General features: G+C 53.6%; 1 protein-coding gene across 8 annotated transcripts in view; it reads right to left on the reverse strand.

The window, feature by feature from the left end:
• RGS3 (regulator of G protein signaling 3) overlaps positions 1 to 13,260 on the reverse strand; it is a 159,929-nt gene that overhangs the window by 50,180 nt on the left and 96,489 nt on the right. For 6 of the 8 annotated variants that reach the window (XM_081238110.1, XM_081238114.1, XM_081238115.1 and 3 more), the window contains one exon: positions 9,750 to 9,872. In XM_081238110.1, the coding sequence (XP_081094236.1) occupies positions 9,750 to 9,872 (123 nt within the window). Of the gene's footprint in view, positions 1 to 2,364; positions 5,504 to 9,749; positions 9,873 to 13,260 lie in introns of those variants that run through there. The other 2 variants (XM_081238119.1, XM_081238111.1) reach the window with 1 other exon arrangement.

Raw genomic sequence — 13,260 nt, forward strand, 5'->3', positions numbered from 1 at the left:
TATTTGAACCAAGATCTTCAGAATCCTACTCTGGTTTTCTCTGAAGGCAAGGAGCTCAGTGAGAAGGGAGCTCCACAAACCCAGGGAAGAGAACCATAGGAGCAGTTCTGGGTCTCAGAAGGGTCTCCTTCCCTCTGAGGATGCCCAGAAGTCAGTGTGGATATGGTGGCATCTATAACCCTGAAGTGAGTCTGGCCAGATTAGATTGCTTAAGACCAAGTGGGGATCCAGGCTCTGGTCTTACAAAGCCGAGGTGCAATGGAAAAAGCTCTGAGCCAAGAAAGTCAGGAGACCTGCGTTCTAGTCCTGGCTCTGCCACTACCTTGTCCCATGAACCTGGCCAGGTCACTTCCCCTTTTTGAGCCTCAGTTTCCTTGTCTAGATTCCAGAACGTGAGAGGCTTTCACTGTATGGCCCAATCCAATTCTACAACATCTACTGAGCACCTACCAAGGACCAGGCAGTAACAGAATCAGAAATAAATAAACCTTGACCTCCACTGGCTCCCAAGGAGCTCACGGTCTTGCAGGTGAGACATATCTGCCTAACTCACTGTGCTAAAGATGAACAAAATACTGTGGAATACAGAGGGGGAAGCAGTGACTTCTGATGCACGTCTGAGAAAGGTGTCTCAGGGGAGGCTTGAAGGCTGAGGACTGTATGTGTCAGGAACAGCAGAGGAGGGAAGGCAACATCCGGCAGAAGAAACAGCCTAAACACGAACATGCAGGGGGAATTCAGAGAAGGAAAATAATCCAATACAGCCGAGCTGTGGGCACAAAGCAGGAGGGCAGAGGGCGAGCCTTCAGAAGCAGGCTGGGACTATGGCCTCCCACGATGGTCTTGAAGCGGGAAGTGTGACCGCTCAGCTTCCCCACCCCTCCCAGCTTGGATGGTCCGTGACTGCTGGAAAGTAGGTGAGCAGAGCACTCCAAAGCCAGTGCTCTGGAGCTGGGCACCCAGGTGCCAGTCCAAGCCACCCACTGGCTGTGTGACCTTGGGCAAGTTTCTTCTCAAAGACTCAGTGTCCTTACCTATATCAGTTGGGTATAATGAGAGTAAATGTGTAAGGACCACAAAGAACCTCACCAGGCTGTAGTGAGGATTAAAGAGACGATGTAGGTGAGGAGCCTGGCATTGCTCCAGGTTCACGGTCTAAGCGCTCACTTATACATTACCTACTGTTAGTATTCTGCTCTTAAACCAAGGATCTGGGAACAGTTTGGAGAACAGTGGCCCTATTCAGAGAAAGCCTTGAAGAAAGATGAGGTCAAGACAAGATAGAGGGTAAGGCTGTGCTATCTTCCTTAAGAACAAAAAAAAGATAGCGAGATGACTGAGGCCAAGACGGAAGGTGGGAAGAAGGCAGTCTCTCCGCAGCCAGACGGGCAGCAAGGAGGGGAGGGCGGAGAGCTGGAGAGACTGGAAAACAGGTTTTTGGCGGGGGTGGGTGGGTTGGGGCGAGGGTGGTGGCGGGTGGAGAATATCTGAAATCTAGTCCATTTGACACCCAGTTACTTAGGGTTGAGATTCCAAGTCAGTCAACTGGCAAAATCTGGGCCCAAAACCTGGAGTAGGCTCTCTCCTCACCCTCAAGAGGGCAGAGGTCAAAGGCCTCCTTCCTGTACTCATGCTCAGTGCATCTGGGCCTGAACCTGAGCCATCCCTTTCTGCCTTCGGCCGCTGTTCATTGCGGCCAGGTACCCCAAGACTGTGATGCTGGTCCTCTTGAATGCCAGACTCAAAAGGGGGATGGGGTAACCCCACCATCCCAGTGCTGCTGAGAGCCTGTCTTCAGGACTTCCACCTTGCCTTTCACATCAGACCTCTTAAATCTTGTGTGAAGCTATTCATCTTTTTCAGCTTGGGCCACCCCTGGGCCATATGAACTCAAAGTTTATTCTCCACTGTGTAGAGAATAAGGCATCTCATTTTTATTAGTCCTAAAGCATCCCCTCTAGAGCCTAAAGGGCCACGATTTCTGCATGCAGGATATCTTCCTCCTGGCTCTTCCTGGAGGAGATGATTGATTTCTCTTACTTCCACTCCTAAGAGGCAAACCTTTCATTCAGAAAGAGCAATGGATGAGGATGCAAGGCCTTGGCTTGAGGACTAGCTCGGTCTCTTACCAGTTATGTGACCTTGGATAAATCACTTAACTTCTCTGCGTCTTAGTCCCTTCCATTCGTAAAACAAGGCTGCTGGGAGGTCTGAGGGAGATAATGCCTGGGGATCCCAGTTGCCATCTCTGAAGCCCATGCTCTCGCTGTAGGGAGCCCTCCCACATTGTGAAATTGCCTGCACCTTCAATCTGCAGAATGCTCTTGGTGCCGTGTATGAGAAATTCAGGCTTTGGTGGCAGAATTTATGAAAAAAGAATTTAAGCTAAAGAATAAAAAAAAAAAAAACAAGGCATACATAAATAAATGTCATCATTATTTCCAAGAGGTTCCAACTCCCAAAGGGCCAAAGGACCCAAGCGGCAGAGACCAGAGCATGACTGCTTCCAGGAGAGACTGGGAGTTTCAACAGACCCAGAGCCTGAGACAATAAGAAAACAAAAAAATGGGATCAAAGGATGTGTGGGGAACTTAAAGAATCACTTTGTATTCAAATCGCACAGATGGCCTTTTCAACAATAAATGGTTGTGCTCCCATGCTCCCAGCTCGCCCCGAGACACACACCAAGACAATTGGCCCATCAGGAAAGAGACCATTGTGTGAGCTTCTTAGCGTGATTTATGTGGAGGGAGGGGCTCGGCCATGTTTCCCGTGATTATGACTCTCAAATGCGATTTCGATGCGTTCATCATCCTGGACGTCTGGGATGGACTGGGCCTCTGAGGAGCAGTGGCCACCCGGTCATATTTCATCTTCTCGAGCCCGTGGAGCCAAATTAATTGTCTCATCGATTTGAGAGGCAGGGCAGCAACGGCGCTGTGGCTCACGACAGTCACGGGGAAGATGGGTCCAGGGCTCTCCAGGAGCTGATGTCTGCTTTCCCAGCAGCCAGCCAGGCCTAGGACCCTGACGGAAGCTTCCGCTCCACTCAGCAGCTTGTTGGGACAAGCCAGAGGAAAGTGCTGTCCCCAGGGCTAAGTGCCGTGTTCCGAGTCTCTGTTTCCCTGCTGCCAGAGCTCCCCCGTCCTCTGCACCTGTCTGGTGGACAGAGGTAGGTCCCCAGGTCCGGGAGAGAAAAGCTCGCTGTCTTCCCAGTCAGGCAATTCTCCTGTGCCTCACACTCCCCTTAATGTCATTTTGTAAGGGAGTCAAATGAAATCATGGTGCAGCTTGCTGTCTGTGCAGACTCAGCTGCTCAGCCACTCAGAATTAACCCTGCAGGCGGAGTCTCGGCTGATAGACACTGCGGATCACTTGTCCCACTTCAGGCCCAGGCTATTCCCCTGCTGGGCAGGGCATTGGGATGATCCCCTGTTAGATTACTGATGCCACGCGTCTGATCTTTCCTAGGCTGGGAGGAGGGGTGATCCGTGGGAGGTAAGGGGCAAATCCTCTTCTGGGCCACCCTTCTTAGGGGTCAAGTAGCCAAAGCAGCTGAGCAAACTCACCAGGGCACAAGACCCCTCTCTAAAGACACGGAGAAGCTCTTAAAAGACACAACACGGAGTGTCCAAGCTCCAAGGGGACTTCTCTAAACTGAAGTCCAGCCTCTCTGACCCCCTTTCTATGCAAGTGACCCTGATCCTACACATACCCTTTGTGTGTGAGCTATGTCTGCGCAGTTAGAGAAGGGTGTGAAAGCTGCCCAGCGCTGGGCTGCACCAGAAGGTGCGGCAGGCAGTGAGCGGGCTGAGCGCTAATCGCTGTCCCCATGTAGGCCTTTCGTCAGCCTCATGGCAGGACGGCCTCCTCTAAGTGTGCGAGCCTCACTTAGCCCCAGTCCCTGACCCTCAGGAACTCTGCAGAAAGCAAACCCAGTCAGTTTCCAGAAGGCTGTGTTCACAGGATGGAGGACAGCATAGGCCACCCCTGCTGAGGCTGGGGGGCTGTGAACTTGACCACCTTGGCCAGCTGAAGCACCCGTAACTCCCAACTCCCAGGGACATTCTCAGAACTCAGCACTGGTCCCTACCTAGGCCTCACCAGGAGGGGGCTCTGTGACGAAGGCCCCATCCTTACTTGCATCCACTGAAAGAGTGAGACACGGTGGAGGATGAGGGTGAGAGTGGTGGAGGGACAGGAAACTCTCTCTTCTCATCGCAGAGCCTCCCCTACCCGAGGGTCTGGGCATTCACATACCCGCCTCCCCAGACATCATCCAGGATGGGCCACCATCACCCATCACCTGGAGGACTGAAGGGACCCTCCCCCCCAAAAAAACTGATCTCCTCACACCCACTTGGGCCCCTCCTTGGGTTCTCTCATCGTCTAGAAATGTCCCTGAGATTCTGTGACTCCCTTTCTCAAAAGCCTTCACTGGCTTCCCACTGTGTCTCAAATGCAATCAATACAACATTAACCACCAAAGCCCTGTACGATCTGGCCCCCACCTACTTGGTCTTCCCCCTCACTAAGCTCCAGCTCCAACGGCCTGGCCTCCGTTCCTCCAGCACACCATGCTCCTTGCTATCTCAGGTACTCTTCGCAGGCTGTTCCATCTGTCTGGAAAATTCTTTCCAAAGGCCTTGACTGGCTAACTCCTTTCCTGGCTTAAAAGTTATGCTCTTCCCCTCTCCCACCCCACACCCACACACAGCAATCTCTAATAATATTCTCTCTTAAAGGAATCCTTTCTTTTCCTTCATAGATGATCACAGTGTGTAATCCCATGTGTGTGTGTGTGTGTGTGTGTGTTGGTGTTTATGTAATGCTCTCTCCCCTACTAAGACTGAAACCTTGATAAGAGCAGAGACCATGTCCCTCTCATTCTCCATAGTATCTCCAGCTCCTAGCCCAGAACCTGGCATAAAGTAGACGCCCTAAAAATATCTGATGAATGAAGGAATGAACGCATGAGTTCAGATGAAAAATGAGTGAATGGGTGGAGATATCTTCTGGCAGCAGAGGATCTTGGCATTGCTCTCCGTCAGGGCTGACCTCTCCCAACTTCTCCTGCTGCCCCTGAGGCAGGCGCTGGAACCACCAGTAGCCCAGATGCTATTTCACCTCCTTCCTCCTTGTAGGGAATAAGCTTCTGGGTCTTCTCCATTTGGGACTTTCTGATCCAGTCTGCATCTGCCCACAGGGTCTCGCACACCACTGTGGTCCTTGTGACGCCAGTCCACACACCCGTGGGGCCACTCCCTTCAGATGACCCTAGTCCCACCATCTTGGTCCTCCATTTTGGGTCCAGTTGAGGTGAGGTTACTGTGTGGTAGGGGATGCCCAAGAAAGGGTTAAGTTGCCAGAAGCAGAGTCCTGCCCTTGGGTTTGCTCAGCCAATCAGAGTCTGTCCTGATGAGGTAAAGCTTCTATCCTGGGTAGCATTGGTTGAGTTGGCCGGCCCCATCTCCTGCTGGAGAGAGCCATAAGGGTGCAGTTTCTGTGGAACCAGACAGAACTGGAATTAGCTCGCTGTCGACTCGGGCCAGGGCTGCCTGACTCCAGGACCTGCCCCTGCTGCTTTCTAAGGTGCTCAGATAGACCCTGGCATCTCCAGGGCCCCATCTCTAGCCGCCCTAGTGGAGATGACGAGGTGGCACACACCTTGGTGTCACACCTGGGAGAAGTCTTACAGCCAGAGCACACCCAGGAGGCCTCAGTTTCCCTGCCTGGTCCCAGGAATACAGCAGGTGGCTACCAGGAAGTGACATGGAGCAGTCGTTACATGTGCTCAAAGCGGCAGCATTCAGCTTCAATAAACAAGGTCACTAGATGAATCTTCCTATATAGACATAACTTTAATAATAATAATTCACAGAGTTCTTCTTGTGTGCCACTTTGCTAAGCACATTACATGAGTTTAACCCCCACGAGAACCCTGTTCATCCATCTACTTTACTGATGAAAATCTTGAGCCTCAGAGAGCCTCGGTGCCTTGCCTGAGGTCACAGAGCGGTAAGAGCTCATGCCTCCCATACCACTCGCTATGTTATTTTTGAACCGTCTGTTGGCATATCGGTCTCCACTGCTGGACCGCAATTTCCCAAGGAAAGAATATGACAGGTTCACCCGTGCATTCCCAGCACTGAGCTCAGAGTGCACCCCGAGAAAGGTCCATTGTCCAGGCCAGCGCTGTGCATGTGGTGGGAGCTCGTGGAGGTTCACTGACAATGAATGTACAGCCAAGAGCCCTCCACCCGCCCCCATAAAGGACCTAAACTAGTGTCTGGCCCAGAGCAGGCATTTATTTCTATATTTGATTGAATAACCAACACAATATGCATGTCTCTCCCTATTAGCTTAGCCTTAACAGCCACAGGTAGGACCACCTGTGAGTTATTCTAGATTAGCAGCCTGGCAGCGTTCCCCACGGCAGGGAGTTTAGTAGAAGTTGTCCCAGGTGAAAGAAGACAGGTAGTTTCCCTCCAGGGATAGACGATGAAGCAAGAAAGGGGGCAGAATGCTGATGAGGAAGAATGGGGTGGTGAGAAAAAGGAAGCTGGGAGAGGAGAGGAAGCCGGCCACTTATTTCTACAGAAAGAGGGAGCACGCAGGCCCAGCTGGAGCAGCCTTCCACCTGCCGCGGTCAGCCAGGAGTAAGCCGGAGAAAGGCAGTGGAGCCCCAGAGATGGGATGCAGTCGGCTGCTGCCTGCCTCGTTGTGTCCTTGCCCCAGCCGGGACCCCAACACTGCAACCCAAGGTCACAGGCACCTCAGACACAGCACAGAAAGTCTATGTCTGCCCCTCTCCCCCGCCAGGAGGGGAGTAGACCTGGCCCCTAAGGGCGGTGCACTTCACAGGCAATCAAGTTATACAGAAATCTTGGAGAAGTGGACGACTCCAGGTCCTCAACTTTCATGAGAATCACAAAGCTTGAAGAGCTGCGAAGAGCCACCTGACCAATGCATAGATGGGACCGCCATGGCGGGAAGTGGTTGCCAAAGGTCACACAGCAGGGAGTGGCACACCTGCCTCTCTACTGTCTTTTGAATCCACCTTCCTCCAATTCCCTCTGTCTTTCCCCAGAAGCATTTCATGTTCAGGGCATATCACATTTATCATGTTTTGCAAATTGGGGAAGAACTTTTGCATTTTTTGAGATGTTTGAAGAATCCCACATTCCAAGTGTCGGCAAACACCGCTGAAAGGAACGGGGTTGAGAAGTGGCAGCGCAGGAGTTTGGGGAGCTGCCTTGCAAAGCCCTCCTTCCCCAAAGAGGCACTGGAGTTGGGCAGACAAGGAGTGGCTTAGGCATCGGTTTCCATTCTGCAGCAGAAGGCGGAACAGTCTCAGAACAAAGAAAAGGCGTTTAAAAAAAAAAAGGCCACGCTCCTCAGTGAGGGCTCAAAACAGATTTCAGGCAGAAGTGTTCTGCTCGACCAAAGCGAGAAGCCAGCGTCCAAGCTCTGCTTGGCCTTCCCTCTTCTCTCCCCCCTGGAGGACAGCAAGCCTAGTAAAAGGGCTGTGGCCCAGCCCTTGGCAAGGAGGTTCATGGTCACCTCAGATGCAGCCAGGACCTGATGGAGCTGAGCGCAGGTGGATGGCCTGTGCCGGGTGGACAGCCACCTGGGCCCAGTGGTTAAGGTTTTTTTTTGCTGAAGCACTCCCGGAACCATACGGGGCTGGAGAAAATCCTATTTACGGGAACTTCTCTCAGGAAGCATGCTGCAGGAATGAGCTGCTATGACTCTCCCAGTGGGTGTGAGGGGGCAGGGAAGGTTGGGCAGTGAGATCCCCAAGGGGCCTGCCTAACAAAAGTGGTTACTAAGTGCCTTTCAAGGAGCGCGGGCCAAGTGGGGTGTGCCAGCTGGGCAGGGCCCGCTCCCAGGTGAGGGCGCAATCCTGAGGCCGTCCCAGCGGTCGGGCCCTCCGACTTTTCCCTCCTCACGCCCAACACAGAGCTTCTCCATTAAACACATGTTTAAAGAGTTTGGATTTGAAGACGCATCCAGCTGTTGCCTGCCCAGGCTGCCCATATATCTTGGCGTGGCCCGGAAGCCAGGCCCCAAACCCTCGGGCCCTTCCAGGGTCAGTCAGCCAAGCCCTCAGCCCTGCGGCGACCGGCGCCAGAAACCCAGCCTACCTTCAGTCACTCAAACTGTCCCCCTTACCCCCCAACCGAAGGTGGAGAGACTCCCCAGGGCGTTGAGAAGGCTGTTGCCAACACTCTCCAGAGCCGGCAAACTCTGAAGCTGAGGCAGAAAGAACTTTTTCCCCAGATCAGGAGGAGCTAAGCCTAAAACACAAGAAAACTGAGGAACACAAGTGCAAGCGTGCCACATCCCAGCGGCCACCCCAATGAGGAGGAAGTGGCCTAGTCTCTGACTGTGACCGACCCAGGATGAAGGGGGCCAGGCAGCCTACAGCCTTGGCAAGTCTCTGTTGAGGAGTAGAAGCTGAGACTGGGAACCAGCCAGCGTAGCAAGAGCACCTACTGAATACGGCACTGTGCTATGAACTGTGTATGCACTGTCTCATTTAATTTGCACAACAACCCTTTGGAGGAGAAACTACTATCCCCAGATGGGGACACCAAGGCACAGAGTAGTACAGTGACTTGCCCAAGGTCACCCGCCAGCCAGCAGCAGAATGTGACTCGCAAGTCCACGCTGTGCCCGCTGTCCTCCCTCATCACAGTTACTCTTGCCCCTGGCGAGTGTAAAACAAGATAACTGTCGAGTCTGAGATCACATAATTCTCAGACACGCACTATTTGAGGAGCTGCCGTCCGCCGCCACCCCACCAGCAGGGGCTGCGCAGCAGCCTCCTCCCCACCTCCCGTCCTCAGCAGCCTGCCCCACTGCCCCGTTGGGCTACATATGCATGGCGCGCAGGGCGGCCCTCAACGCAGCAGGAAGAAGCACGAGGCCTGCGCGTTGACCAGCTGGCGCTCGCTTTCCTTTACCCTCTTCTCCCTGGTTCTGGCCAACCAACCACCACGGCTCCCTTTGCAGCAAATCAGACCAAATCCCAACACGGCCAACACATTCGGCAAGAGAAGGGACCCTGAGAGGCTCACAAATGGGGGAATACAACCGTGCCTCGGCCTGGCATCCCTGGGACCAAGGGGAAGGCTGTAATCCAGCTCAGATCCCAACGCCCTCCACAGGCACGGGACCAGCCGAGGGGGTGCCTGCCCCAGATCAGCTTCAGCTGGGAGTCTCTAATCTTCCCTGATGCTCCAGCTGGCCGGCTCCCAGTCCCCAGAAAACTCCACTTGGCTCCACCCGGCCGTGGCCTGCACCGAATCAGCACGGCTTCTGCCGCAAACGTTCCCTCCCAACTATGTCTGCTTCGGGCCAGTGTTAAACACCAGTGTGCTCGCTGTCCCTGGGCACGACCTACACTCAGTAGCAGAGGGGGACCGCATGCCAGGCAGCAGCCGGGAGGCCGGCCCGAGCTAGACCTTGCCGTCGGCAAACTAGAGAACAGAACGGAGAACTGATGGGTCGTGCTCCATTTGGCTCTGTCGCTCTACCTGAGCACCGTCAAACTCGCTCAGTAGATCCAGTGACACGCCAAGGGGGAGAGTCGTTCGAGCACAGGCCTCCTTGCCAAGAGCTTGCTGCCCAGATCCAAGTCCTAAGCCAGGGCTGGTCCCGAGCTCGATTCGGAGGCTCAAGGGTGCAGGCGGGCCGAGGGGGAGCCAGGCAGCCAGGGCTGTGGCCACCAGCGAGGCCCTTACCTTGCTCTCAGGGGACGGAGCCGCCAGCTGTTGCTGCTTCGCAATGTTCTCCGACAGGCACCAGCACACTCTCTTCTTCTGCTCGTGCGAGTGAGCTTCCAAAGTGAATAAGCACTCTGCCTTCTGATGTCAGGGGAAACAGAGAGAGGGGCAGTCAGCGCTGCTCCCTGGTTCAGGGGCTCCCAGGACCAGGCCCAAGCCCACCCCTGGGCTCCAGAGGGTGAGGCTGCAGCTGGGAGGGGAGTGACCGCTAAAAGCCACAAACGCACGCTAATCCCCGGTGACATCGAGGCAGCCAGACGAGCAGGGAAGCTGGCTCAGGGGCCGGCTGGCGAGCCGTGTGCCCACGGGTTGGGGGAAGGGAGGGAGGCAGTGGTTCCCAACACAGTGGAGTTCTGTGGAGAGCCACCGACTGCCATGGTGAGGTCACCCCCGGGGACAGGCAGCACAAGGCAGCAGCTGGGGGAGCACGTGGGGAACCCAGAGGGCCAAGGCCTCCACCCCTCTGATGCTCTATGGAGCCAGGACCCCACCCCGGGCCCAGAGAACCCCTCTCCCCCACCTCAGCACACTCATCTGATCACAAGGCCAAGGTTAGATGGGTGCCCAAACAGCGACTCGGTCCCTTTGGAAAGTCCTTGGAGAGCAGTTGTGTGGCCTTGTACAGCCCCACTGCTGCCTGACACGTGAGCTGGGTCTGACCAGTGACTGTTAGCTCAACTGAGTGCAAGTCTCTACCACTGCTGTCATTTAAATCTCACTTTGCTATTTAACCTTGTTAAATGCTGCAGTCTTGTCTCCCCAACTAGACTAGAAACTCCCTCTAGGAAGGCCTTTTTCAGCCGGGCCTAGCACAGTGCTTGGCAAGTGAAGGCCTCAGTAAACTCTGGCTCCCTGGAGGGACTTCCGGGATGAGGTCAAATCCAGGCCAGCTTACAGGCACTAGGGAGCGGCTGGGACCCAGGGAGTCGGCCCCGCCCCCGAAGGAGTCAGAACATGCTGGGGGCGGGGAGGGGCGGGACAGCACGCCCAGTATTATCATCCTCTCCAGGACGCTCTGAGCAGGGGATGGCCAGCTCTTTCTGTCTCCACTGGAATTTGATTATAACCCCACAGGGCTGCGATTAGATGAACTCATCCAGGGAGCTAAGAGCGTGAATCGGATGGATTGGAACAGAGAAAAAGACAGTGTTTCTACGCAGTCCTTCCTTGTTTTGCAGTTGGACAGGCCTGGTGTGAATCCCAGCTTTGCCACTTCCTAGCTGTCACCTCAGGAAAGTCTGTAAAATGGGAATGACAGTGATATCACCTACCTCTCAGAGCTATTGGGAGGGCAAGCAATAACCCAGGCCTCAATAAACAGCAGCTATTGTTGTTATTAGTATTTCATTTGTTTCAGAAATATTTACTGAGCACCTATTTTGTGTCAGGGACTGTAGTAGGCCCTGGGGGTGAAGAGGGAGATAAGAGAGACTGAGTTCTTGCCCTCGGGATGGGGGCAGAGACAATAAACCAATAAGCAATTAAACAATGTAATTACAAATTGTGGAAAGGCCAAAAGGGAGAGGTCCTATCTGAGCCTGACAGACGGAGAAGGCCTTTCTGAAGGGGCAACACTCCGGCAAAGGCTGAACAAGAAAGAGCCACAGCCAGGAAAGTGCCGGGAGAAACTGTTCCAGGCAGAAGGAACAGCAAATGCAAAGGCTCTGAGCTGGGGTGGTTATCAGCATCATCTAACAGCATTTGGGGACACAGTCTACCCTGCCATCAAACCCAACCCTCAGGGATGCTCCCCTTCAGGGAAGGGCCACCTCCCATGCTAAGTGTTCCCAGGGTGCCAGCCATTCCTCTCCAGCCCCAAAGTGCTCAGAAGCTGTTCTTCCTAAAAGCATCAGAGGAGAGAGGGAAGGAAGCCCCAACTCTTGGTTTCAGGGAACTGTGTGGATGTGGTGAGGCACTCCTCCCACTTAGTAACCGATTCCCCCCACTTCCCAGAGCCCCCAGCCCACTGCAGGGGTAGGACACACCCAGCAAAGACCCCAAGATGCTCCAGGGAGAAACCAGGTGGGGCAGGAGCTGACTAGAGGGCCCTCTGCTCTCTGTCTCATTGTGCTCCCCCTGCGAGGGGAGAGTTGGGGCAGGGACTGTGGTCCCTTCCCGCTTGGAAAGGCCATCACTCCACAAATCTGGTCCTGGCCCGAGCCTCCCAGGCCTGCCTCTACCTTTATCTCCCTGAGCCCCAACTTCCTCCTGTCTTTCTGTTCTGAAGCAGGATTCTGCCTTAATAATAATTCCCTTGATCTAAGTATCAATTTTAAAAAGCACCTTCCCATCCATGATCTCAAGAAGGCATCTGAGGCACCAAGGACCTAACCCTGGGCCTGGCTGGGGGGTGGGGCTGGCTGTTTTAGACGGGCACACATTCTGGGGAGGGCCTTGCTCCCAAGGCTCCTCTCTAAGTGTTGCCTGGAGTTTTGGAGGCTGGCCTGGCCAAGAGAGGGAGCATGGAGACAGCTCCCTCCAGGGAGGCTGAATTCCCATCTGTCTAAATCAGGGGCCCCCACTGTCTGCCTGGCGTCCCTGCATGTGAACCGTCTCTCTTGGTCCACTCTGTGATCCGACTCATCAGTTTCAACACTGACAGACACTGTGCCTTCAAATATCAGGCTCCAAGGTCAAGGCTATAAGCTGCCCTGAAAGCATCCTCACGAAACTCACTCAGAGGCAGGGCTTCCTTGACTGCAGGGTGGTTAGCTAAGCACAGAGCCCGCCAGATGCGACGGCATTGGGCCCGGACCTCTGCATTCAAACATGAACATCCCCACATCCAACTAGAAACATGGCTCCCCTTGCCTTCTTGAAAACCCTCATCTTGCCTCAACCTCCTTGTTCCTGAATTAATATTATCCTTGTAAAAACTAAAACCTCTTCTACTACAATTTACGTTTGCTCACTTGCTGTGACAGATGTTCTCTCATTTTATTCAATTCTCCCAGTGACCCAATGACACAGGGAGGAAGGAAAAACACAGCTGTTACCGTTTTTCAGATGAGAAAACTAAGGCTCAGAGAGGTGGAGTCAGCAGCCCCAGGAGGTCTCAGGAGAGGAGGGATTCAAAGTCTGTCTTCCGCCTCCTCCAGAGCCTTCCATCTTGCCTCATTTGTTTAACAGTATATGTACATTACAAAAAAAAAAAAAAAAAAAAAAGTGAGATATTCCTCTTAGCTTTTACTTTAAGGGATCAATAAATCATTGGTGATGTCTCTAATGGAGAGTAAATGAATATGAAAAGCTCTCCCCGTTAGGAAGCTGACAGAAATAAGAGCTACCATGTATTGAGCACTCACCGTGTGGCAGGTTCTGCGCTAAGTGCCCTGGACACAGTATCTTACTGAATCTCATTTAATCATTACAACAACCTTGCAAGGTAAGACTCATCAGCCTTGTTTCAGAGATGAGTATGTGACTTGCTCAAGATCACTCAGTTAGGAAATGGCAGGGCCAAGATTCC

The sequence above is a fragment of the Mesoplodon bidens genome (assembly GCF_964165515.1).
Source record: "Mesoplodon bidens genome assembly, chromosome: 6".
In the NCBI taxonomy this organism is placed as follows: Eukaryota; Metazoa; Chordata; class Mammalia; order Artiodactyla; family Ziphiidae; genus Mesoplodon; species Mesoplodon bidens.